General features: G+C 32.9%; 1 protein-coding gene across 1 annotated transcript; it reads left to right on the plus strand.

The window, feature by feature from the left end:
* The first annotated feature begins 20,233 nt into the window (after positions 1 to 20,233).
* Positions 20,234 to 22,231, plus strand: LOC114163945 (peroxidase 55). Its single transcript, XM_028048346.1, has 3 exons — positions 20,234 to 20,591; positions 20,823 to 21,014; positions 21,429 to 22,231. The coding sequence occupies exons 1-3, from the start codon at positions 20,376 to 20,378 to the stop codon at positions 22,002 to 22,004; spliced, it is 984 nt and encodes a 327-aa protein (XP_027904147.1). The 5' UTR covers positions 20,234 to 20,375; the 3' UTR covers positions 22,005 to 22,231.
* The last annotated feature ends 3,338 nt before the right edge of the window (positions 22,232 to 25,569 follow it).

Genomic DNA, 25,569 nt, shown 5'->3' on the forward strand with positions numbered 1-25,569 from the left:
ATCATTTGGAAGAACAAGAGGACCTTTGCTGAATGCTTTTGGATGACTTTTGGCTACCACAATTTCAATTACAATCAGCCATTAAGTAGTGGATCATTATTAGCTTGAGTGGATTATTATTAGCTCTAGTGGGATATAATGGCAATTAATGGGTAGTTTGTAATTTTGATGGTTAAAGCTCCTATATAAGCTAAACTATTTTTATCAATGAAAACAAATTGAGTTTTGTCCATAAATTATCTTTTCTATCTATTAGTGAGAGTGATTCTCCTAAATTCTTAAGTGATTCAAGAACCCTTGGTTGTAGTAAAGGACTTTTCCATCCTTTGTGTGTTGCCTCCTTTGGAAAGAGTGATTCTTTCCTTCCATTTTTCTTATTCACCTCTTATTTCTTTTTTCTTCACCCAATTTTCAGAAAGAAAACCCAATTCTGCCTAGAATTATCTCGTGGTCATAAATCTTATTCTAATCATCCAAGTTTCTTACAAGGTTGTAACCCTAAAGATCCTAAGTCAACCCTTGTACAAATGTGTTTCACATAATTTGGTATTCATAACCTTGATTTAAGGGTTTGAACGTTAAATTGGTAACATCCTTCCAATTCATTACCTTATTACTCATATTATTTACGATTGTCCTGAATCATTGCAATAGTTAAGCCCTTGTAGAAAAAAAAAAGAGTTACTACAATTTGTAATTGTACTGAAAGTGATAAAAAAAAGAAAAATTGGGCCGAATGATTCATACTTCTGAACATTTGTTATAAGGTAATATATTGGTGTTCTTGAAGGATTGTTGTTGATTTCTCTTTTTTACATATTTTTCTTACCCCTTTTCTTTGCTAACCTTTCTTTTTCTACCCACAAGAATTTTCGTGCACATATTGGAGAACTGTTCTTTATTGTTGTCATCATCTCTTGAATTGCCTAAGAACCCAAGGAGAATTTGAGTGGTAAAAGGCAAGAATGTTTTATTATAGTAAAAGCCAATCTGTGAGTGCAAACACTTGAGTAGGTGAGAAAATTTTCAAACACCATATATATATATATATTGTTCTTTTTACCTTGATCTATTTGTTAATTAAGGCAGAAAGGAATGATATTCAAATGCAAATTGCTGCATTATCTCAACATTTGGAGAGGTTGATGAAGCAACATCAAGATGAGTTTCATGATAGATGGATCAACTAGAGAATAGAACCCCGCCAAGAGGAGGAGGAGGGCCACAAAGGAATGAAGGGAGAATAGAAGGAGTAAGGTTGAATGTGCCACCTTTCAAGGGGAGGAGTGATCTTGAAGCTTACTTGGAGTGGGAGCTCAAAATTGAGCATGTATTTTCTTGCAATAATTATAGTGAGGAGCAAAAGGTAAGGCTTGCAACAACTGAATTTTCTGATTATGCTTTAATTTGATGGAACAAGTTGCAAAGAGAGAGGATTAGAGATGAGGAGCCTATAGTGGACACTTGGGCTGAGATGAAAAGGATCATGAGCTCTAATGCATGGACACGTTGGAGGAGGCTACATATCAGTGTCGCAGACGTATTTGACATCGATATGTAAAAATACATTCAAAAATCGTCTATCTAAACTATTGCACATATTGATATGATTGATTTAGTTTTATGTTTTCTTTTTTCAGTACCACACTCACAGATTCAGACCATCAAATAATCTCGTTTTGCTTGTTTTCTAGTGTGTTAATATGTGAGAATGTATATTTTAAATGATTTTTAAACTGAATTTTTAAATAATAATAACAATAAATAATAATAACTTCAAATAAGATATAAATTGAATTTTAAAGTATTGATAATAACAAATAAAAATATTATATATTATAAAAAATTATAAAATCATAAAAAATCTAAAATTAAGTATCTAAACACATAAAAACAATTCCAAACATCTCAAAATTTAAGAATAACATGTATAATTTCATTATAAAATTATCGTATCAGATACGTATCGTAACTTATATTTTTTTAAGATAAGACGAATCGCTGTGTCGGATACGACTCGTATCATGTTTGTGCATCATAGATCATGAGGAAGCGGTATGTACCTTCTAGCTTCCACATGGACTTAAAATTGAAACTACAAAGAATTTCTCAAAGAAGCAAGGGACTGGAAGAGTATTATAAGGAGATAGAGATTCTTACCATCCAAGCCAAAATTGAAGAAGATCCTAAGGTAACTATGGCATGTTTCCTTAATGGATAAAATCATGATATTAGAGATGTTGTTGAGTTGCAGGAGTTTGTGGAGATGGATGATCTTTTTCATAACGCCATACAGTTAGAACAACAAATTAAAAGAAAGAGTACAACAAGAAAGAATTCTACTAATTTCAATTCTTAAAACTAGAAGAATAGAGTGAAGAAAGAAGGTGCTGCCTCCTCTAGCAATTCAACGCTTTCTAACGAAGGAAAAACAATTCAAAAGAAACCTGAACATCCGCCAAAGAGGACTAGAGAAGTGAAATGTTTTAAATGTTTAGGCATGGGACATTATGCCTATGAGTGTCCTACAAAGAAGGTTGTTCTTCTTAAGGATAATGAGGAGTTCACAAGTCATTATAAAGATAGTGGTGAAAAGGAAAAAGAAAGTGATGGAGAATTGGAACCTAATGAAGGAGAGTTGTACATGATTAGGAGGATGCTGGGAAGTTAAGTCAAGGCCGAGGATGCATCTCAAAGGGAGAATATTTTTCATACAAGATGTTCAGTTAATGGTAATGTATGCTTGGTAATCATTGATGGAGGAAGTTGTACCAATGTGGTGAGTTAAAGATTAGTGTCAAAGATGAACATGGACACTAAACCACATCCTAGGCCATACAAACTTCAATGGCTTAGTGAAGGAGAAGAAGTCCAAGTGAAACAACAAGCTAAAGTCTCTTTCTCCATTAGGAAATATCAAGATAAGATCTTATGTCATTTGGTTCCCATGAAGGCCAACCATATTCTTTTGGGAAGACCGTGACAGTATGACATCAAAGCCATTCATGATGGCTTCACTAACAAAATTTCTTTCATGTATCAGGATAACAACGTGGTTCTCAAACCCTTGTCTCCTAAAGAGGTGTGTGAGGATAAAATAAAAATGAGAGAAAAGTTAGCAAATGAGAGAAAGAGTGAAACACTTGAAAGGAAAAAGAAAAAGAGTGAAACACTTGAGAGGAAAATGAGAGAAAATGAAACATTTGAGGGTAAAAAACTTTATTTAGCAAGAGAAAGCGAGGTGAGGAGGGTGCTTTGTGCAAGGCAGCCGCTCTACTTATTGTTTTGTCAAAATCAGATTTTAAATGCTAACCAATTTGGAAAATTTGAATTGCCCTCTAGTATCGAGTCTCTTTTGCAGGATTATAAAGATGTGTTTCCATCAAGTATCCCTAATGGTTTGATCTAATTCTGGGAGCTTCTTTGCCCAATAGACCAGCTTATACGAGCAACCCACAAGAGACCAAAGAGATTGAAAAACAAGTTACTGAACTCACGAGTAAAGGTTTGGTGAGGGATAGCATGAGTCCATGTGTTGTACCTATGATCCTAGTGCCCAAAAAGGATAGCTCATGGAGGATGTGTTTTGATTGTAGAGCCATAAACAATATCACCATCAAGTATAGGCATCTAATTCCAAGGTTAAATGATCTTCTTGATGAACTTTATGATGCATGTGTGTTTTCTAAAATTGATCTTAAAAGTGGCTATAATAATATTAGGATTAGAGAAGGTGATGAATGGAAAATTGCCTTTAAAACTAAATATGGATTGTATGAGTGGTTAGTTATGCCATTTGGTTTGGCAAATGCACCTGGTACTTTTATGAGGTTAATGAACCATGTTTTAAGAGAGTTTATTGGTAAATTTGTTATGGTGTACTTTGATGATATTTTGATCTATCCCACCAGTCTTGAGTTGCATGTTGAGCATTTGCAATCTGTTTTGGATGTGCTTAGAAAAGAAAATTTGTATGCCAATTTGGAAAATTGCATCTTTTATTCTGATCATGTGGTGTTTTTGGGTTTTGTTATGAGTGCTAAAGGTGTACAAGTTGATGAGGAAAAGGTCAAGGCCATCCAAGAATGGCCTACACCTAAGACTGTCAGTAAGGTGAAGGGTTTTGTTAAGAATTTTAGTACCTTGGCTGCACCCCTAAATGAAATTGTTAAAAAGAATGTGGGTTTTAAATGGGGAGAGAAACAAGAGGAGGCCTTTGCTGCCCTTAAGCATAGGCTAACTAATACACCTATTCTTGCCATGCCTAATTTTGCAAAATCTTTTGAAATTGAGTGTGATGCATCAAATGTGGGTATTAAGGCTATTTTGCTGTAAGATGGACATCCAATTGCTTATTTTAGTGAAAACTTAAGTGGGGCTAGCCTTAACTATTCTACTTATAATAACGAATTGTATGCTTTGGTTAGAGCTTTAAAGACTTGACAACACTATTTGTTACCCAAAGAATTTGTCATTCATAGTGATCATGAGTCCTTGAAATACTTGAAAGGACAAGGTAAGCTTAATAAGGGACATGCTAAATGGGTAGAGTTTTTGGAGCAATTTCCATACATCATCAAGTATAAAAAGGGGAAAGGAAATATAGTGGCTGATGCACTTTCTTGGAGGCATGCATTGCTTTCTATGCTTGAAACTAAATTGTTTGGTCTTTAATCTTTGAAAGACATGTATAAGGATGATCTGGATTTTGCTGAAATATTTGCTACATGTGAAAAGTTTTCTAAAAATGGTTACTATAGGCATAATGAATTCTTGTTTAAAGCAAATAAATTGTGTGTGCCTAAGTGTTCCATTAAAGATTTGCTTGTGATTGAATCACATGAGGGGGGTTTGATGGGTCATTTTGGGGTTTAAAAGACTTTGCACATTTTGCAAAAGCATTTCTTTTAGCCTCAAATGAAACATGATGTGCATAAGTTTTGTGATCACTGCATTATGTGTAAACAGGATAAATCTAAGATTAAGCCTCATGGATTATATACTCCTTTGCATGTTCCTAAATATTCTTGGACTAACATTTCTATGGACTTTGTTATGGGGCTGCCAAAAACAAAGAATGGAAAGGATTCTATGTCTGTGGTTGTTAACAGGTTTTCTAAAATGGCACACTTCATACCTTGCAAGAAGGTGAATGATGCTTGTCATGTGGTTGAATTATTTTTCAAGGAAATACTGAAACTTCATGGACTACTAAGGAGCATTGTGAGTGACAGGGATACAAAATTCCTTAGTCGCTTTATTTTCAAGTTGTAATAAGGGCCCATTTGCCAACTTAAGAACCAACCTTTGGAAGACCAAGAGGAACTTTGTTGAATGCTTTTGGATGACTTTTGGCTGTCACAATTCAGTTACAATCAGCCATTAAGTAGTGGATCATTATTAGCTTGAGTGGATTATTATTAGCTCTAGTGGGATATAATGACAATTAATGGGTGTTTTATAATTCTTATGGTTAAAAGTCCTATATAAGCTAAACCATTTTTATCAATGAAAACAAGTTGAGTTTTGTTCAAAAATTATCTTTTCTATCTATTAGTGAGAGTGATTCTCCTAAGTTCTTGAGTGATTCAAGAACACTTGGTTGTTCAAAGGACTTTCCCATCCTTTGTGTGTTGCCTCCTTTGGAAAGAGTGATTCTTTCCTTCCATTTTTTTATTCACCTCTTATTTCTTTCTTCTTCACCCAATTTTCAGAAAGAAAACCCAATTCTGCCTTGAAATATCTTGTAGTCATAAATCTTATTCTAATCATCCAAGTTTCTTACAAGGTTGTATCCCTAAAGATCATAAGTCAGCCCTTGTGCAAATGGGTTTCACATCAGTGAGTGGTTGTGTAGATTGTGTGTTAGTAACTGTGCTTGGATTGAAAAAAAAAAGTAAGACTCGCTATATTGGTGTAGCACTTGGTAGTGAGGTATGGACAGTCAGGCGATAGCTACAATGATAGAGAACCATTGGAACGTGTGGTGCCCCGCGGTGAGGGACATCCCGCTAGATGATACCTTTAGAACCAAGGTCTTTTGAGGTTTTTGGCGCATGGCGGCATGAGGTTTTCGCCAGGTGGTCTGCAATTGCTATTCGCCTGACAGCGCTTAGGAAACACTAGCCGATAACACAGGGGCAAGGGTCTGTTTTCTTTGCATGGTGTGTGGTCTACAAAGTTTTGGATGATACCTCTTATATGGACCTTGTTGGAGAATTCCTTGAGTTTTGGGTCGGAATAGAGGGTGAACACGTGGCGATCCCAGGTTGTGGCTTGGAGAGTTGGTACCGGTGTGAGTGTGCGAGTTGTGGCTCGTACAGATGGTCTCCACTTGATTGAGCAATCACAGGTTATGACCATTGATGTTGCTAATCTTGTGTTGAGAATACAAATTATGTTTCGTATTGGGAACTCCACCTGACATTACGAATGGTGGTTTGTAACATGATAGTCCCGCACGTATATCTATGAGTTGTGGCTTGTAGATGGTGGAACCACGAGTTGTGGCTTGTGGCAACAAAGGATATCTTAAGGTTATCATCCAAGGATGTAAAACGTGGATGAGCATGGTGTTGGCCATGTTTTCTGAATTGGAGAATTATGGTTCTCCGACGACTGTGTGTGTGTATTTTATTTCATCTTGGTTATAAAATGTTTATATTGTTAGCTCACCCTATCTGTTTGTGATTGGTGATGATCGTGTAATTCGTTATACGGGAGCAAATGATGTTGTAGGTGGAGCTGGTGAGGCATAGAGCTGGAGTGAGGCTACCATAAGAAAAGCTTTTAAGGAATATTTTAATGCTTTATAAAACGTTTATGTTTTAATAGACTTTAAATTTCGTGGGGGAGGAGCATTTAATTGTGGCTGCACGGACCAAGCAAGGATGCTTTACTTATTGGGCTGAGATTCTATCATCTTCCAGTAGCCCAAAATCTCGCTTCAGCATCTCCTTTGCCTTGTTGAGCCAATAGATCGCCCCAAAATCAATTAGGGCTTCACTTTTCTCCTTACGCCTCCCAACCTTCTGCTAGGGTTTGTTCCAATCGCTCAAACACAACTCACCTTTAATACGTAGGGTTTGTATTAGTTGACAGCCAACCTACCCTATTAATCTATCATCGTTAAGATTATGTTAGACGACTTCCACCCTTCTTCTTCCGTTTATTTTATTTCTGGCTGCCTTCTCCATCTATAAAAGGCAAGCCAACCTCTTTGTAAAGGTAGTTATTGATGAATATATGAGAGGTTTATCCCCATTTTCATCTAGCTCCTCTTCCTAGTTTAGGTCTTTACCTTCTAGGGTTACCAAGTTAGTGAGAGTCTGAGAGGCTTCCGTTGGAACGAGTTCAAGAGAGAATCGATCTCTCCCTAAGAGATTCGAGTTTCCGCTACAACCTGAGGATGCTTGCTCGTGGATTGTTTGGTGTTCCACTGATTGGAGCGAGGATTTGGCGCTTCCATGACAAAATGACCTTATCAGAAGAGTTATCCATGTACATTGACTCCAAAGTGATGAAGAATCATAGACATAAGGATATTATATGGAAACCAGTAATAAGGTAGATGCATAAACTTACAAAAGGACATTGTAAGTGTTTTTCAAAATTCAGTTGGGATAACCAATTAACAATTTTCTTTAATAAATTAAATGCATCAAATAATGTTTTAAATTAGTGTTTCTAAACCTCTAAATAAAGAATTAGTCACAATATTTGAAATAACTTTGCAATCATATATAGTCAATTATACTAAGATCAACAAAAACTATTTTACACATTTTCTTAAGTGCTTCCAAAGCTTTCAAGAATTAAAGGTTGTGTTGAATTCTTAATTCCTTATGTGGTTTTTTGGTGTTGGGTAAACTTTGTTCATTTCTATTGTTAATTTTCATTATGTTATCTTGTGGTACCTAGATCAAGAGTTGACAAAGCTTATATCCTCTTATGTGATCAAGAGTGGATAAAGGCTTGAGAGTTCATGAGTTGATTGTTGTTTATGTTTGTAATTGTTGTTTTGCTTTGTATACAAACATTTGATTGTTAATGAAGCTAATTTTTAAAGGAGAAAAACATAGAATTAGATGTATGATTTGTTAAATTTGAACCACTATAAATTTGTTGTATGATCTTTCTCTTGCTTTATCTCTCCTTTTTATTGCTTTTCAATTCTTGTAAATTGGATTCTCAAATTAATTCTGTGCTTTTTAAATTGAAACAAATTTTGAAAAGAACTTAAAGAAGAAGATTCTTTTAGAAAAATTTTTAAAAGAAATTCAACTACTCTTGATTTAAACAAGTTGTATTGTCATCATGCCAGATTGGCAAATGACCAAACCCACAAACTATATTCTCATAAGCAAATCATATGTATACGCCAACTTAAATTGATTTAATGATAATTTTTTCTTAGCTCGACCTTTTTCAAAGAGGGGTGATCAGTCTCGATAAAAGGACAAAATTCAATATAGTTAAAGGACTACGACTTAGGTCGATCAATAGATAGAATGGCACTAGAATCACAATAACTATAAAGATCGCACACTTAATCAGTTCAACAAAATAAAAAAAACATTAAATGTAATATGTTTGAGTTCAATTTTAGTACATATGGCCTAATTACTTTAAGATTTCTAATGTCTAAGTAAATTAGAAAACCAAAACCATTGGTTCTTGTAAATATGAAAGAATCTCTAACTCAAGAGAGACTAAAAATTGGCTTTAAACTTCTTTGAATTTTAAAGCACAAAAAAAATCATCCTCCTTTTTTCTTACATCATATCACATCCTCTCAGTTTAACATAGAAGATTGTCCACTACAAGAATACAAACAATTAGCTACATAAAATAACACCAAACACATAATGGAAGCTAATTATGTTAGTGAAATAGACACAAAAAGGGACGAAACAAAAATGCATTTATTTTGAATTAAAAATAAAAAAATAGTATAAGGCCGACACTAGCATTTAATAAATTTTAAAAAATAAAAAATTCAGATGGAGTGGGTTAGGTCGAACTAAGAAGTTAATATTTAAATTAACAATAAAAAAATAGCATGTGGATCAAGTTTAAGCTAACATTTAGTGAATCTTAAATAAAATAGTTAGAGTGGGCTAGGCCTTTAAATTAAAAAAATTGAATTAGATTGACGCTAAAATTTAATAAAATTAAAAAAAAAATTGTTATAGTCGATTAGGTCGACTCTAAGAAGTTAATTTTTGAATTAAAGATAAAAAAAATAACATGGGTCAAACCAACGCTATAACATTTAATATTTAGTCAATAAGCTAATGCGACATAAAGAAGTTAATTATTGAATCTATTACATCTATTACATATTAAGAAAATAAGATACTATCAAAATTACTACATTACCCATTTTTTTTATTGACACGTGTCACCAAAATTAGTTTTTTCGTCATTTTAAAACTATGGTACAAAAGGACCCGAGTTCAAATCCTACAAAAGTCAATTTGTTTTTATTTTTTCATTTATTTATGATTTCAACTATAATATTAATTATAAATAATATTATTATTTGTAATATTTTTATAAGTATTAGTATTTATAATTATTAATAATATTATTTATAGTGATAGTAGTAAAATTATAACAAATATTAGTATTATAATAATAATAATAATTGTTATTATTATTATATGTTACTATTATATATTATATATTATTATTATTAGTATTATTAGTATTATTAACATTATTAGTAGTAAAGTTAATACTCTTATTTGTAATATATAATATTATTACTACTATATATTTTTGTTAGTAATTATGTCTTAATTTTTATTAGATTATGATAAATTATTTCTTTGTCTTAAACTTAAAAAAAATAAGTATATTGATAAATATATGATTAGTTTAAAATTTCACTCCAACATTTCATTGTTGATGTTCATACCCATTCAAATAAGAAGGATTTGTAGACCATTATTGAATTATGTCAATCTTTGACAAAAATAAACAAATTAAAGATATTTTACTTGATTGATTGTGTAATTCATTTTATTTAACTCTTAATGTTTCATTTTTTACAACGAAGATTATCAAAACAAAATTTGGAATGAGATGAAAGATGAATTTCTTGAACACAATATGGTTATTTACATTCAAAAAGGAATAACTGGAGATTTTTATTCCAAATAAATTATTGATGAGTTCAAAATTTTTTACTATAAATTATTTTGGCTCCTCCAAAATTATTGGTCAAGATCCGTCACGGGTTATTATTCTCAATTATAATTAATAATCATTATTACTATCATCTATAAATATTATTATCATTATTATTAATTATAATTATTTCTATTATTATATTACTATTATTATTATTATTATTAAGAACTATAATTATTATAATAGTTATTATTATTATTGTTAGATACACATTTTACTTTTACTTACTATGTAGGAATCATGTTTCAATTACTTGTCATTTTTCTTTTTTTTTTGTTCATTTATCTTTCCATTTGAACAAATATTTCAATTTAAAAAATAGTTACTAAAATTAGTAAAATAATAAAACTGAAAAATAATTTTTTAATTATAAATAATTATTTAAATTTAAAATATAATAATTAAGAGGATAAAATTGATAATATAAAAAAGGACACCAAAGATGTTTATCTCTTTATATATGTAGTTGTATTAATATTAATATTATTATTATTAGTAATAGTAGTTGTATTAATATTAATATTATTATTAGTAGTAGTAGTATTAATATTATTTTTTTATCATTACGTGATATTATTATAGTGGTATTATTATTATTATTATTATTATTATTATTATTATAGTTAGACACATATTTTACTTTTATTTACTACGAGATCACATTTAAATTATTTGCTCTTTGTATTTGTTTTGCTATTCATTTTATCTCTATATCTTGGTATTTTTTGAATTGAAAAAAAATAGTTACTAAAATTAGTAGAATGATAAAACTGACAAATAATTTTTTATTATGAATAATTATTTAAAATTAATAAATAATAATTAAGAGAATAAAATTGTAAAAACAAAAAAAGGTCATATAAAAAATGTGTATGTCTTTATATATTTAGTTAGTGGATTATTATTATTATTACTATTATAGTTAAACACACATCTTAATTTTATTTACTATGAGATCATATTTTAATTAGTTGTCATTCTTAATTTTTTTGTTGCTAATGTATATCTTTATATATAATTGGTTAAAATACCTTTTTGGTCTCGATTTTCGTCAAGTTTTTTCAAATAAGTCCTAATTTTTGTTTTGTGTTCAAATAGGTCTCAATTTTCGTCAATTTAGTTCAATTGGATCCTTTTTTTGCTAACACCGTTCAAATCATTAACGACCATGAACAATGACTGCCATATGTCACTTCATGGGTTTTTTGAATTTTTTTGAATTTTTTGAATTTTTTGAATTTTTTTTATTTTTTTAAATGTCCACGTGTCAACCGAGTAGCATGCCACGTCTCAAATTGCTTAATGTTAACAAAAATTGGGACTAAACTAAACAAAAATAACAAATACAAGGACCAAATTGAATATAGAACATTGACTTTGACACATGACATGCTACTGGATTGACACGTGGACATTTAAAAAAATTTAAAAATAAAAAATTCAAAAAAAATCACGAAGTGACACGTGGCACGCTATTGGATTGACACGTGTACATTTAAAAAATTTAGAAAAATAAAAATAAAAATAAAAAAAAGTTCAAAAAAACTACGAAGTGACACGTGACAATCACTCTTCATGGTTGTTAATGATTTAAATCATGTTAACAAAAAAGGACTCAATTAAACAAAATTGATGAAAATTGGAACCTATTTGAACACAAAACCAAAATTAGGACTTATTTGAAAAAACTTGACGAAAATTAGGACCAAAAATGTATTTTAACCTATATAATTATAGATTATTAGTATGTCAACATTAGCCTTGGTATTTGCATTGACATTAATATTTATAGCATAAAAATTATTATTATCGTTTGTTTGTTATTATTAGTATCATTATTTTTTTTATTATTATTATTACTATTCATAGTTATGTTATTAGTATAAGTGCTTTTTTTAATTATAAAAAACGTTATTATGTCTAATGTAAGACCCAATATTTTCTGCCCTAAATTAAAAGGGGCTGCCCCATGTGAGTTGGGCCTAAGGGTTGGCCCAAAAGGGGAACAAACCCTAAGTCTGCCCTAAACCTCATTCCTCTCACTTTGTTGAAACAAATTTCCTAACCCCCTTTGAGTAGCCGTCACCCTCTCCAATAGGGTTTAGCCTTGGGGCTCCGTCGCACTTGTTCGAACCAATTTTTTCGCTTCTCTTCATAAGCATACCCCTAGAGCCGTGGTGTCCGTGTTTGTGGTTGAGTTCTGTACTAGCATATTCCAGGTAAGGGAAGCTAGAATCCCCTTGTCTGGTGTGATTGTGATTTGTACCGTTTTAGTTTCATGATTTTTGAGTTTGATAACTGTCTTGGATGCTTGGACTGGCTGGTTTTCCTATTTGGTGTATGTTTATGTGTGATGCAGGCGTGAATAGTGGCGAGCACTGATAATCTCGCCCAGGCGAGCCTGTCTCGCCTAGGCGAGATGATCAGAGGCTTGCCCAGACTTTTTATGCGAGGGGTCGCTCAGGCGACCAACTCAGTTTTAAGCGAGCGAGTGTCTCGCTTAGGCGAGGGGAGTCTCGCCTAAGCGAGAATGCGCAGAGGCCGTTGTGGTGTGTCGGTCGAGCTCTCGCCTAGGCGGAGGGAGCTCGCCTGAGCGAGAGTCTTTCTCGCTTGAGCGAGACCCTCCAGCCTGAGCGACGAGCTAGGCGAGAATGCGTTCTGATTTGGGTTCCCTCTGTGCTTGGATATTTAGCTGGTACTTGTATGAGTTATTGTATGATGGCTTAATGGGAATGATTATGCATGATTGGGAGAGGGTCTTATGTGTGAATCATGAGTTTGACAAAATCTTTATATGAATTATACTCGAGAGGTTGAATATATGTATATATGTGGTCACGAGTTTGACATGAGCAACAATGGACATGATGGTTGGTAATCCAGTGGCATGGCTTTGGTATGAGGAGGAACACTTTACTCATGGTTGGGAATGACAAGTTGGTATTGATTCAACGTATGAGAAATAAGGATTGGTTACGAATGAGGGGATGAGGTTCCTATGTATGATATATGTATCTGTTACTTGGCTGTTGGTGTGTGTTTGTCATGTGGTTAGTACGTAATTTCTTGAAGTCTCTAGGTGGGACTTCAGGGTGGTGCTTCAGTGGTGAGGACGTAATTCCATGGCCCCTTATAGTGGGTGTCCATGGTAGTGCCCCATTTATATAACTTGGTAAGGATTCAAGGTAAGGATCGCATCCTAACACTCTAAGGAGTCAGTTAGTCTCACTTAGAGTGGACTGGCTCCTGTGTTGAGAGTAGCAGGAGGCCTGAAACTCATTAAGGGCTAATCTTGTGGTGAGGGAAATTGATTCATTGTAACACTTGTAACACATAGCTCGGGGGTGAGCAGAGGTATCCACCACAAGTGCAAGCATCCGCTGAATCCGACCAGGTTATATGTATCCGGATGAGTCGAGTCGAGTCGTAGTGTATTGCTTGGGAGGTCGTAACATGCTTGTGTGATGTATGTATAATGGACTGTGAATATGTATCTGATTTCATTGATGAAATGATTTTGGCTCTAGCTTACCCTTTGCTTGTTTGATTGTTTTGTGTGTGGTTCTTCTCTTTTGCGATGACCATCAAATTATTGATGTGAGCAGAAGCGAGAGGTTCTCGCGGTTAACAGGGGAATGGTGACTCCGCTGCATAGTCCATCTGGGCTGGAGCTGATGTTTTATTTCTTTTTGTTGGGCTTTTCTTAGGGCCACGACCCATGTATTCTGTTTGACTTGTGATCTCCTATATTCCTTTTAACTTCATATTTGGTTTTTCTTATGGTACCGTGGTGTGCCTTACGTTGTAAGGAGTGAGTTTAAACTCCAGGACTGCGCTACGTTATTATTCTAGTGTGACGCTTCTTTAATTACGTTATTAATTAAATGGGGTGTTACATCTAATACTTTTGCTAAATAGATTTTTATTTTTTTAAAATTTTAAAATTTATAATTTTTATTAATAATATTATTATTATTCTTAATTGTTAAATAAATATAATAACAATAATATTATTATTCTAAACATATTTGAAATAAATAAAAAAATGTGCGTATATGCACATGTTATATACTACTATAATTATTTTGTAAAATCAATTAACTGCACCATATTGTGATATTAATTTTATTTATTATATTTTAAACTGAATTTATAACTTCATTTCATTAATAATAACATTTACAACAGTATAACCTAATTTTCATGATATTTATTATATTATTGTTATTATTATCAATGATAACTCTAATTATAATAATAATAATAATTATTATTATTATCAACTCTAATTATAATAATAATAATAATAATAATTATTGTTATTATTAACTATAATTATTGTTATCAACTATAATTATTACGATCAATATTACTACGAAATATAAGTATTATTATCATCATTATTAATTACAATTATTTCTATTATTATATTACTACTACTATTATTATTATTATTATTATTATTATTATTATTATTATTATTATTATTACTATTATTACTAAGACTTAATTAGTCGAATAATACTCACGTTCGTTCAGAAGTTTCAGTTTAGTACCCACTTTTAAAAAAATTTCTATTTCGTCCCAACTTTTTAAGAAATGTTTCAGTTAAGTCTTTTTCAGAAAAAAAAAATATTAACGCCATTAACGTTATGTCACGTGTCAGCCTGTGTTTTTTTTTCATTTTTTTAACTTTTTTAAAAAAAATTTAATTTTTTTTTGATTTTTTTTTAAATTGCCACATGTCAAATCCTTGGTGTGACATATGGCATTCTCAATGACACGTGGTAAGCTATCGCCATGTGCAAGGTACTTGCCAAGTGTTTTTGTCTTGATTTCAACTTAGTCCCCACATATGTCTATTTGTTTCAATTTAGTACACGATATATGTTTATTTGTTTCAATTTAGTCTCCACTATATTTGTTTCAATTTTCTCTGAATATATTTTTACAAAATAGAGAAATATTGTGTCTCATAAATTTATTATTTATATAAATGTTATATTTATATTTGTTATTAAAAATGACTTATAAAATTAAGTATTGAAATTCATATTAAAATTTAGTGATAAAAGTCATGAATAACAAATTTACCAAAACTTTGTTATTCATGAGTATAACAAATATCAATATAACAAAACATAAATCTGTTATTCATGACTTTTACCACTATTTTAATATAAATTTCAATACTTAATTTTATAAGTCATTTTTAGTAACAAATATCAATATAACATTTATAAATAATAAATTTTGTCTTAAAAGAGAGACAATATTTCTCTATTTTGAAAAAGAAAATATTTGAACAAAACTGAAACAAATAGAGCGGGGAATAAATTGAAACAAATAAACATATGTGAGTACTAAATTGAAACAAATAGACACATGTGGGGACTAAATTGAAATCAAGACAATGACAATTGGCAAGTGCCTTGCTACGTGGCGGTACCTTGCCACGTGGCATTGACAATGTTATGGGTCACACCAAGGATTCGGCACGTGACAATTTTTTTTTTAAATTAAAAAAAAATATCAGAGGATGACACGTGGCACGCCGTTAACGACGTTAATAATTTTTTTTTTCTGAAAAGGATCTAATTGAAACACTATTTCAAAAGTTTGGACGAAATTGAAACTTTTTTAAAAGCAATACCAAACTGAAACTTCTGAACGAAAGTGGGTACTAATTAAACCTATTATTAATTAGAACTATAATTATAATAATAATAATAATTATTATTATTATTATTATTATTATTATTGTAATTACATACACATTTTACTTTTACTTACTATGTATGAATATGTTTCAATTTCTTGATCCTTTTATTTGTTTTGTTGTTTATTTATCTTTACATTTGAATAATTATTTCAATTCAAAAAAAAGTTACTAAAATTAGTAAAATAATAAAACTAAAAAATAAATTTTTTATTTTAAATAATTATTTAAGTTTAAAATATAACAATTAAGAGGATGAAATTGAAAAAACAAAAAGGACACCAAAGATGTTTATCTCTTTATATATGTAGTTGTATTATTATTATTATTATTATTATTATTGTTATTATTATTATTATTATTATTATTATTATTGTTATTATTATTATTATTATTATTATTATTATTATTATTATTATTATTATTATTATTATTATTCATAATGGTGTTATTATTATAAGTGTGTTTTTTTTAATTATAGAAAATGTTGTAATACTAAATACTTTTGCTAAATAGAGTTTTAATTTTTTAAATTTTTTATAATTTATATTAATATTATTATTAGTATTTTTAATGGTTAAATAAATATAATAACAAGTATATTATTATTCTAAAAAAAATTTAAAATAAAAAAAACAAAAAAAAAATGTTCGCACAGATCATATACTATTATAATCAATTAACTATATTATATTGTGATATCAATTCTATTTATTATATTTAAAATTTAAATTATTATTCCATCACTTAGATTTACTAATTACTTTAACATCATTTATAACAGTATAACTTAATTTTCATAATATTTCATTACATAATACTTTCTCTATTTTATTATTTTAATATACAAAATAAAACAAATAGTCTTGTGCGTACACACGAGGTCAGTATACTAGTTAAAAATAAAAAAACTAACACCGGTTAGGCTGACGTGAAGTAGAAAAAAAAAATAATTAAAACATTAATTGATCTAATCTAAATGGACCAAACTCACAAATTAACCAAAATAAATAACATTGAATACTGGGTTAACCAAGCCGATGCTACAAAATATTGTGAATCCATGTATTGCTTGAACGATTACAAATCATAGATTAATTTTATCAAATTGTTCATGCACAAAAGAGAGAAGTGAGGGTGTGCATTGAAGGCTGGTATATGAGGCCTTCAACTTCATGTACATCGTTGGAAGCTCCTTATGCAATTCCCTGGCATTTCCAAATCCTCTTTCATGGAACCACGACAAGCATTCCCATGTACATTCCCTGTCAACCACTGATCTACATTACCACCACTGTTCCTACTTCGCTTGTTCTCCTTGTTGTAAACAATTACATTACAATCATCTATCTCCAAATCATTATTTGTAACGTCTCATTTAATTAATAAGCGTAATTAAAAGAACGCCACACATAAATAGTATAACAACGCAGTCCTGGGGTCCTTAACGCTACCCCTACAAAACTAGGCACACCATGATGCCAACAGAAATAGTTGAAAAGTCTAACAGACGAAGTACAGTAATAAAACATAGAGCAATACATGGGCCATAGCCCTAAGGAAAAGCCCATCAAGAAATAAGGTCCAGCCTACGCGGACTATGCAGCGGAACTATCATTTTCCTGTTGTCCACGGGTGTTCCTCGCATTTGCTCACACTAACAAGTTGATGATCATCGCAAAAGAGAGTACCACACAGCAGAACACACAACAACGAAAGTAGGGTAAGCTAGAGTGCAAAAGATTTCATCCATACCATCAAATATATATATATATATATATATATATATATATATATATATATATTCACAATCCCATATACACACATCAATTAAACATGTTATGACTTTCCAAACAATACACTAAGACACAACTCGACTCATCCAGATACATATAACCTGGTCGGATTCAGCGGATGCTTGCACTTGTCGTGGATACCTCTTCTCACCCCCGAGCTATGTGTTACAAGTGTTACGATGAATCAATTTCCCTCACCACAAGGTTAGCCCTTAATGAATTTCAAGCCTCCTGCTACTCTCACCACAGGAGTCAGTCTACTCTAGGTGAGACTAATTGACTCCTTAGAGCTTCAGGATGTAACCTTACCTTGAATCCTTACCTAGTTATATAGATGGGGAACCACCATGGGCACCCACTAACAGGGGCCATGGGATTACGTCCCGACCACTGAAGCACGACCCTGAGAATCTCACCTAGAGATCCCAAGGAATTACGCACTGACACGGACCGAACATTCTCAATCAATCAAACAGATACAACATGCATACACGCATATATACATATATATCACATACAGTTCCTCATAATTCACTTCTTTCGCATTCCCAGCCAAGCAATACCAACTCATTATTCTCGAACCATGAACATGGAACTCCGTCTCATATCATTATCATGCCACATTGATACCAACCCTTTCGCGTCTCATGTCGAACTCATACCAAACTCATCATTTTAATTCCATGAATCATCTCATACATATATCATGCTCATCTCATGTTAAAACTCACAAATCACAACTCATACACTATCCCATTCATAAAGGTCATTCGGTTCATATTTTTAAAGGTAATAGCCATACAAGCATATTGTCAACATTTGGAATCAAGGAAAGCATCAAGGCCAACCACCCTCTCGCCCAACTTCTTGCTCAGGCAGAAGGGTCTTGCTCAGGCGAGAGGCTCTCGCTCAGGCGAGCCCCTTTCGCCTAGGCGAGGGCTCGAAAAAGGAAGCAGGAGCTCATGCGGGATCTCGCTTAGGCGAGACCCCCTCTCGCTTGGGCGAGATACTCGCTCGCTCAAAAAAACTGAGCTGGTCGCCTGAGCGACCTTTCGCATGAAAAGGGTCTGGGCGAGTCCCTATTCATCTCGCCTAGGCGAGATTGGCTCGCTTGGGCGAGATTATCAGGTCTGGCCTCTGTTTCCCCGCAACAGCCACCCACTAACAGTCCAGAACAACACACTCATACATTCACAGTTCACATATCATCACATCAACCATAGGACCTCGAAATAACAGCCAAATAACACAGAAAAAGAAATATAGGAGTAAGCCATAACTTCCCTACCTAGAAATGGGCTCGTACGGGACTTTGACACTGAACCAAGAGCACAGCAGCTCTAGAACTAGACTCGCAAACTGGACAACGGACAAAGACGAGTTATTACAGGGCTTCTAACCGTGACCACGAAAACTATACTAGAAAAAGGCGGTAGGGATTAAAAGATACTTACGTGAACAGAACTAAGGCCAAGTTAAGCGTGAATCTGAGGAAACTTTGGAACCCTAGCAGAAGACGGCAGCAACAACTCTAGGAGGTGTGATTTCTGTTTTTACGAAAAGTGAGCATAGGTTAGGATTTGGGCACTTTAGGTCAGAAATCGAATTGGGCCACCCCTTAGACCCATAAGATTGGACAATCTATAAAATAAAAGGGGCAGAATTAATTGGACCTTACATCATCACCTAACACATTTTTTTTTTCATTAAAAGCATCGCTATTGCTGATGATTTTTTTTTTTTTAAATATAAAGTAAGCATTAACTAGACCAACACTATCTCTAATAGAAGTTTTAAAAAATAATACATAGTCTCAACTAGATCAACACTAGTGATAATATCATTTTAATACAAAAGTTGTGTTAGTATGGATCACATCGATGCATATAGGTATCTCAGGCCGATACAAACATTACATCTTCAAGAATTTTAGGGTGGATTTTTGGTCCACGCAGCGCCAACATTAATATACTGTTATCATTGTTCATTTGAGTGGGTTTTTTAGGGTCGCTAATAGGTTTTTATTGTAGTGTTCCCAAATTATGACAAAAAGGTTCTCACAATTTATATAGAAATTAATTAAATAAACTCAGTAACAGATTAATATGAAGTTGCGACGGCATTTTATTTCCATTAGAAAATAACTAGACAAAAATATCTACATATCACAAATATTTCCCGGCGGTGACCTCCATCAGAAAAGTGTTTATGGTCTATAAAGCCTACGAAACACAATTAAACTAGAAAAAACTAGAATAAATAGTAAAAATGGGAAAATGATATTCAAAAGCCATGCGCATTAAATTTTGTTTTCATGAATGAGAAAATAAAAAAGCTAGTGGCACATGGGTTTTTTTATATAATAATATAATTGAACCAGTTACAGCCAACTTAGTAAGACCCAATCTGGAAAATTCAAAAGAGTAAGGTTTCACTTTGGCAAGTTAAAATGACCACTACTTGAAGAAGACAGCTTCCAGCTATTATATATCACATGGTTGGGGTAACCGAGTAATCAACTTTGTCTCATTCTTTTGATTATGACTTTCAAATTTTAGTATATCCCACTGTGCCACTTCCTTAACCACACGGGAAGATAGAGATATATAAACAGAAGGGTACATACAAAGTTGTTGAGACATTTACGCAGCTAGAAGAAGAAGATGAAGATCATCACTAGGATTTTTCTAATGGTTTTTCTGTTGGCTCTCACGATGCTTATATCTAAGGGGGAAGGCCAATTATCAGAGAATTTCTATAACTCATCTTGTCCAAACGTGGAATCCATCGTGTCCCAAGCAGTTACTAACAAGTTTACTCAGACCATCACAACTGGACAAGCAACCCTGCGTTTGTTTTTCCATGATTGCTTTGTTGAGGTATTTTCATTAGTTTGTGTAAATACAGAATATTATCTTCACTTTTCATAAACCTGTTTCGTTGTTTGTGCATTTCCTAGACATGAGTGTGATTTCGTGCTGTAATCGCCATCTCTTCTGAAATTTCATTCTTGAAGATGAAATACTACAGCGCACGAAAATGTTAGAAAAATATGGATATGAAGAATCTCATTGTTGTATATTATTGATGTTGATGAGAATTGAATGCAGGGATGTGATGCCTCTGTGATAATTTCGTCTCCAAATGGGGACGCAGAGAAGGATTACACGGAAAATCTTTCACTACCAGGAGATGGGTTTGACACTGTGATCAAGGCAAAGCAAGCAGTGGAAGCTACATGCCCCGGTGTGGTCTCATGCGCAGACATTTTGGCACTAGCCACCAGAGACGTCATAGGCTTGGTAACCTATATTATTATAATTTAACACATCAACCTATAAAATAAATAAATACAATATTCCATTCATTTTTTAACTTCAAATAATTACATCTTATTCACACCCTCACTTAATCGTCGTGTGTTGCAAGCATTTGACTTTGTCGATATTGACTACATCCATTGTCGAACTCGGTATTAATACATCATTAAACATGGTAGTGTATAATAAGAAATATTAAAGCCTCATTCACACCTCTTTCGATAGTCACTATTAAATGGAAATTTATTTTACCTTACGTAATGATCGGGACTTTGCCCAATAGTAGAAGAAATGTTTTTCTAAAAAAACATAATTTTGAAATAAGAAAGTTAAAATATTAGAACATATTTTATTATAAACAATAGTTTATGAAAAGTTTACACCATGTGATGTCAGCTTGGAGGTCCTTCATTCAAAGTAGAGCTTGGACGCAGAGACGGGTTAATTTCGAAGGCATCTCGCGTAGAAGGAAACCTCCCGAAAGCGAGCTTCAACTTGGACCAACTCAACGCGCTTTTCCAGAAGAACGGTCTCACCCAAACGGATATGATAGCCCTCTCCGGGGCCCACACCGTGGGATTTTCGCACTGCGATCAGTTCGCGAACCGTTTATACTCGTTCTCATCGTCCAATTCGGTGGACCCCACTCTGGACGCCACCTACGCTCAGGAACTGATGGCGGAGTGCCCCAGAAACCCCGACCCCACCGTAGCGGTGGCGCTGGACCCGCAGACCCGTTCGGTGTTCGACAATGTGTATTACCAAGACCTGGTGTCGGGAAAAGGGCTACTGAGCTCGGACCAGGTGCTGTTCTCGGACGCCGCGTCGCAGCCCACGGTGGTTCGGTTCGCGAACAACGCGGCGGACTTCAACGAAGCGTTTGTGGCGGCCATCAGGAAGCTGGGAAGGGTCGGAGTGAAGACTGGGAAAGATGGGGAGATAAGGAGAGACTGCACGACCTTCAATTCATGAACGCTGGATTCATTGATGACGTTTTTCTATGGAAATTAAAGACGTGAAAACTGGTTTTTCTGTGGTCGTGTTAAATAAAAGTGATTCTTTAATTTTGTGCAGTGGGGAGGAGGTCTTCCCGATGTCTTCTTCTTTTGGGTGCCAATGCATGAATGTGTAATTTTAATAAAGGTTTATTTCTGTATTACCGTTAAATTTCTGTTGAGTAATTTATTATTTATATATCATTTCTGTAGTTAAATTATTTATTTGCAATGTGTTTATCACTAAAAAAAATAATTGATTTTAGCGGGATTATATTCGGTGTTTCTGGAGTTTTAACCCACACTAATGATTTTACCACGGGTTACGGATTATCGGAGGTTTTTAGCAACCCCTGGGAGTAGAACAACTTATCGGGGGTTTCGAAAATTCCCATTAATACTTGGGATTTCGAAAACCTCCATTAATGCTTGGGGTTCTGAAAACCCCCAACAATGCCTGGGGTTCTGAAAACCTCCATTAATGCCTGGGGTTCTGAAAACCCCCATTAATGCCTGAGGTTCTGAAAATCCTCATTAATGTCTGAGGTTCCGAAAACCCCCAGTAATGCATGGGGTTTACAAAAACTCCAATAATGTTTGGGGTTCCGAAAACCCCCATTAATTCCTCGAAAACCCCTGTTAATACCAAAAAGTTAGTGCTCATATTATTATGACATTACTATAATGTTAAAGTTGTACTTTCCTGATAATTGATTTGTTTAATTAATTATTTGAGTACGAAAAGAACCTTATTCTATAAAATTTTCTATTTATTACTTAATATTTTGGTATCAATCAATACAAATAAGCAAAACCTTCAATGCCACTTCAAAATAAGCAATCAATACAAATATTCATTCAAATGGTACCAATAATGGACTAGCAGTCATAATGCTCTTAACATAATAAGTGTTGGAGAGGTAGCATTTGAATGGCAGTGACATAATAAGCAATGCACTATATACCTACAATAAAACCAAAATTAACCAAAAGTTTCCTAGAAGCATATTTGTTGACAAATTTCAAAAGTAAACAAAAAATATCATCTAATGCGATGTTGGATGTTGATCATTTGTTTCTTCGTTAGGAAGACTTCCTTGACCAGATATCTAACATTGAAAAATAATGATAATTAATAACTTTCCAAATAATAATATCAAACATATATTAATTAAATCAAGATTTAAATATTATTTTTGGTGCATGATGCATAGTAAAATCTCGAAGCAACTCTCCTTGATAATTTTGTACCAAAAAATTAACCATTGCCTTCATTTCATTGAGTTGGGATGTCAATGTAGAAACCTATTTTAAAACACAAAATTAATTAAATTAATCAAAATAATCAAAATAGAGAAAATAACTCTTATTTTCTACTTTTGAAGAAACAAAATGGAGCTCTTTTGACAATCTTGGTTTACATAACATATTCAAACATCAAATTTGATAAAAGTAATGCATCATGATCAAAACTAAAAAGTTAACCTGATTTTGTAACTGAGCATTAGAAGGATAACTTGAAGATGCTCTACTATATGAATGACCCTTGGAGCCAAACACTTTAGATGGGCAAGGACCCAAACCCAAACCCCTAACACGTCCACAGTGCTCTTGGCTTCCGAAAGCAAAAGCTAAGGAATCAGTACTTGATATTTCTTTTGATACAGATGATGATGATGATGTTGATTCATATACTTGAATTTTTTCCTACAAAGAACATAAGAAGAAACTAATTAAAATAACACAAAGTATAGTTGACAATTATAGACTTTATTAGAATTGAACTTACACTGGTTTCCCTCGCTTCATCACTCACAAAGGCTCCATTAGCATGTTTATGTGTTGCTATCCATACCTCTCCTCTACTAACATTGTGGCCACACTCTTTTTCCTATAAAATTAAAGAAAAAAATATGACACATAAAGCCAAAAATTGAAACAAAAAGTTCACATCAAGATATGTAGTATCAACACCATTTCATCTTTTTTCCTTGCAATGCTCTTAGATCCACATGTGTGAGCAATGGTTTGCTTTGCCCTATTATCTTTATTTTTCAGAGCATGCTCCTAATCATCAACGTATAAAAATTAATAATCATTAACTTGAACGATGTTGATGAAAAATAGTTTCAATATATCTTTGTTTTTGAATTTAGTCGATAATCCACAAAAGAAGCCCAATGATCTCTATCTATTCCTGCTGAAACCATTGTGATCAATTCATCTCTAGTACGTGTTTCATCATTTCTAAGTTGCCACAATTCCTGTCAGTAGTCTCTCCACTTTATGTTAAGTGATTTGAGGATGTGGCTTATATGAACATCAAAATAGACATCAAACTTAGCCTTCAAAACATAAAACAGTTAAAATTAACAAGAGTTATAGTATAATTAAATCATACATTAAGTTTTTACAATGCTGACTTGAATAGTATTCTTAACTACGTCTTCTTTATAATCTTTAGGAATCTTCTTCCATCTAGAATAACTAATAGGAAGAGAATTAGAGTTTCTTGCAATGCTACCCAAGAACCTATTCAACAATGCTCCACCATCTGCAATTGGTTGACCCTCATTATTCCACTGCACAACAATCCTTTCATTAGGAGGTAAATGCCACACATCATTAGTTCGTAGTTGTTTTGTAATTCTCTTTCCTTGATCATCTACGGAATGTGAGAAAATAATTGTTACTAATTTATTATAAAGAGAAATATATGTATAATATATTATGTAGTACTTTGTATATAATTGCTTACCAATGACATTAACAAACCATGCTCTTTTTCGGGTTGCGGGCCTTTGTTCATCTACTTGCAACTCAGTCTCCTCATTTTCTTCCTCTTCATTTTCAAAATATGAATGTGATGTAGTTGGTATTGTTGGTTCAGAAACATGAAATGATTGATATGGTGGCTGAGAATTAGATTGAGGCGCAATTGGGGGCTGGCTAGTTGAAGATATCCTCACTTTCAAGGTTCCTGAAAATAAATTGGTTAGATATTCCTAAAACTGAATATAAAATCAATTTGATATATACAAAATCTAATGTAAAACAAATTATATACATAATACTTATTCATGAAATTTGATAAAACAAATTACTTGGCCGAGGTGCAGATGGAGGTGGAGGGTAAGAATATTTAGGACCTTGTTCAATACTTGCTTGAGATGCAGATGAAAGTGGAGGGGAAAATGAAAATGTAGGACCTTGTTGAATATTTACTTGAGGTGTAATTGGGGTTGGAATTTGTACTTCAAGTCTTGGAGATTGAGTACTAGGCAGTGAAGAATGAGTACTCACTTCTTCAAATTTTGACTTAGACTTACTTGAAGTTGAAAAGTTCATCTTCAAGTCTCCTGACAACAGATAAATATTGATAAAGGTAGATTGGAAATCCTTAGATTGGATCACTATAAGTCTATTTAGACCACATGCTAATAATTACCTGTATCACCTCATTATATTAACATCATTTATAATATATTTTCAATACCAAATGTCTGCACGCTCACAATAAAGTGGAGAAAGTGGTCTTATTC

This window comes from Vigna unguiculata, chromosome 1 (genome assembly GCF_004118075.2).
Source record: "Vigna unguiculata cultivar IT97K-499-35 chromosome 1, ASM411807v1, whole genome shotgun sequence".
NCBI classification, from domain to species: Eukaryota; Viridiplantae; Streptophyta; class Magnoliopsida; order Fabales; family Fabaceae; genus Vigna; species Vigna unguiculata.

Bases quoted from the DNA above. Each gene is read 5' to 3' on its own strand.
- LOC114163945 (XM_028048346.1), top strand. From the start codon at position 20,376: ATGAAGATCATCACTAGGATTTTTCTAATGGTTTTTCTGTTGGCTCTC. The intron at 20,592-20,822 runs GTATTTTCATTA...AATTGAATGCAG, and splicing joins TCCATGATTGCTTTGTTGAG to GGATGTGATGCCTCTGTGAT. The intron at 21,015-21,428 runs GTAACCTATATT...ATGTGATGTCAG, and splicing joins CCAGAGACGTCATAGGCTTG to CTTGGAGGTCCTTCATTCAA.